Genomic DNA, 1,628 nt, shown 5'->3' with positions numbered 1-1,628 from the left:
AAAAAAAAAAAATGGTTTAGGCCTTATTTTTAATTTGTTTAACCTACCAGTTCTAACTCTGGTAGTAAAATTAGCAAATAACCTTTGCCTACTATATTGTTTTTTGCCTTAGGAGATATATTCAAATACTTATTTTAAGAGCAAAACATGTATCTGCTAATTTTTATTTTTCTACACAAATGTGCCTAGAACTCTCTTGTTTACAATTGCAGCCACTCCTCACTTGGGGCTTTTGAGCAGTTTCAGTGACTAGTCCAAATTGATTTAGATGTGATATACATTTAAAATATATGCCAGGTTTCAAAGGCTCCATATGAAAAAATAATTTGAAGGCTGGGTGCGGTGGCTCATGCCTATAATTCCAGCACCCTGGGAGACTGAAGCAAGTAGATTGTCTGGGCTCAGGATTTCGAGACCAGCCTGAGCAAGAGCGAGACCCCATCTCTAAAAAGTAGCTGGGCATTGTGGTGGACGCCTCTAGTCCCAGCTGCTTGGGAGGCTTGTGGCAAGAGGATCTTCTGAGCCCACTAGTTTGAGGTTGCCATGAGGTATGACACTATTGCACTCTACAGAGGGTGACAAAGTAACAGTTTCAGAAAAATTTTTTGAAACATCTTATTGGTTACATGTTGAAGTGGTATATTGAGTTAATTAAAATGCACAATTAAGTTTTATTTCACTAGTGGTTTTTTCTTTTTTTTTTGGAGGCAAAGTCTCTCTCACTCTGGGTAGAGTGCTGTGGCATCATAGCTCACAGCATCCAGCTCTTGGGCTCAATCAATCCTCTTGGCTCAGCCTGTGGAGTAGCTGGGACTACAGGCACCTGGCATGATGCCAGGCTGGTTTTTCTATTTTTGATAGAAGTGTGTTCTCTTACTGAAGCTGGTCTCCAACTCCTGAGCTTAAGTGAGCCACTATGCTCTGCCTTGGCTTTTACTTTTTAATGTAGCTATTAGAGGATGTATAAATTGTTTATATGGTTTGGCTTGCATTGTTAGGTGAACAGCTTTGCCCTAGAAAATTAAAATTTATTTTAGCTAGGTTATTAGTATTTTATTGTGCCAAATGAAGCCTTAATTGCCATTGTTGTTTTACTATAGGGGAGTGTTGCAGTCTCTCATTGAAAAGCATTTCCCTGCTCCAGACAGGAAAAAGCTTTATAGTTTGCTGGGAATTGATTTGACGGCTCCAAGTAACAATAGTTCACCAAGAGATAGTCCTTGCAAAGAAAATAAAATAAAGAAGCGAAAAGGTAAATACTTCTACAAAATTAGCTAATATTGAAAATATCATAAATTAGAGTATTTTAAAGTGGCTGGATTTTGAAAGTAAACTACCTTTCTCAAAGTGACAAGTGGTTGTATATTTTCACTGTTGCTGCTGTAGTTTTGAATGCACAAGTTAACCCTTGTTTTAAATTAGGACTCAAACAATTCCCTGGTGCTAGGCACTACATTAAGTCCATGCCCATGCATTCTGTCATTTAACCCCCCCAGATGTCAATAGGAAATTAAGTATTCCAGTTTTATGGAAGTGGACACTAAAAATAAAGCACAGAAAGATAGAAAGGTTAAGGAATTTTCCCATACTCATACAAATAGTGGATGAATGATGCATAGGAACTGAAA

The 1,628-nt window shown here is 37.8% G+C and overlaps 1 protein-coding gene across 1 annotated transcript in view; it reads left to right on the top strand.

The window, feature by feature from the left end:
* LOC111727263 (protein strawberry notch homolog 1) overlaps nucleotides 1–1,278 on the top strand; it is a 14,139-nt gene extending 12,861 nt beyond the window's left edge. The window contains exon 11 of the mRNA XM_023516834.1: nucleotides 1,101–1,278. Coding sequence (XP_023372602.1) covers nucleotides 1,101–1,278 — 178 coding nt within the window. The remainder of the gene's footprint in view (nucleotides 1–1,100) is intronic.
* The last annotated feature ends 350 nt before the right edge of the window (nucleotides 1,279–1,628 follow it).

The sequence above is a fragment of the Otolemur garnettii genome, unplaced genomic scaffold (assembly GCF_000181295.1).
Source record: "Otolemur garnettii isolate 467f Iridium unplaced genomic scaffold, OtoGar3 scaffold00099, whole genome shotgun sequence".
Taxonomy (NCBI): domain Eukaryota; kingdom Metazoa; phylum Chordata; class Mammalia; order Primates; family Galagidae; genus Otolemur; species Otolemur garnettii.
This window is presented reverse-complemented; position numbering and strand designations above follow the sequence as displayed.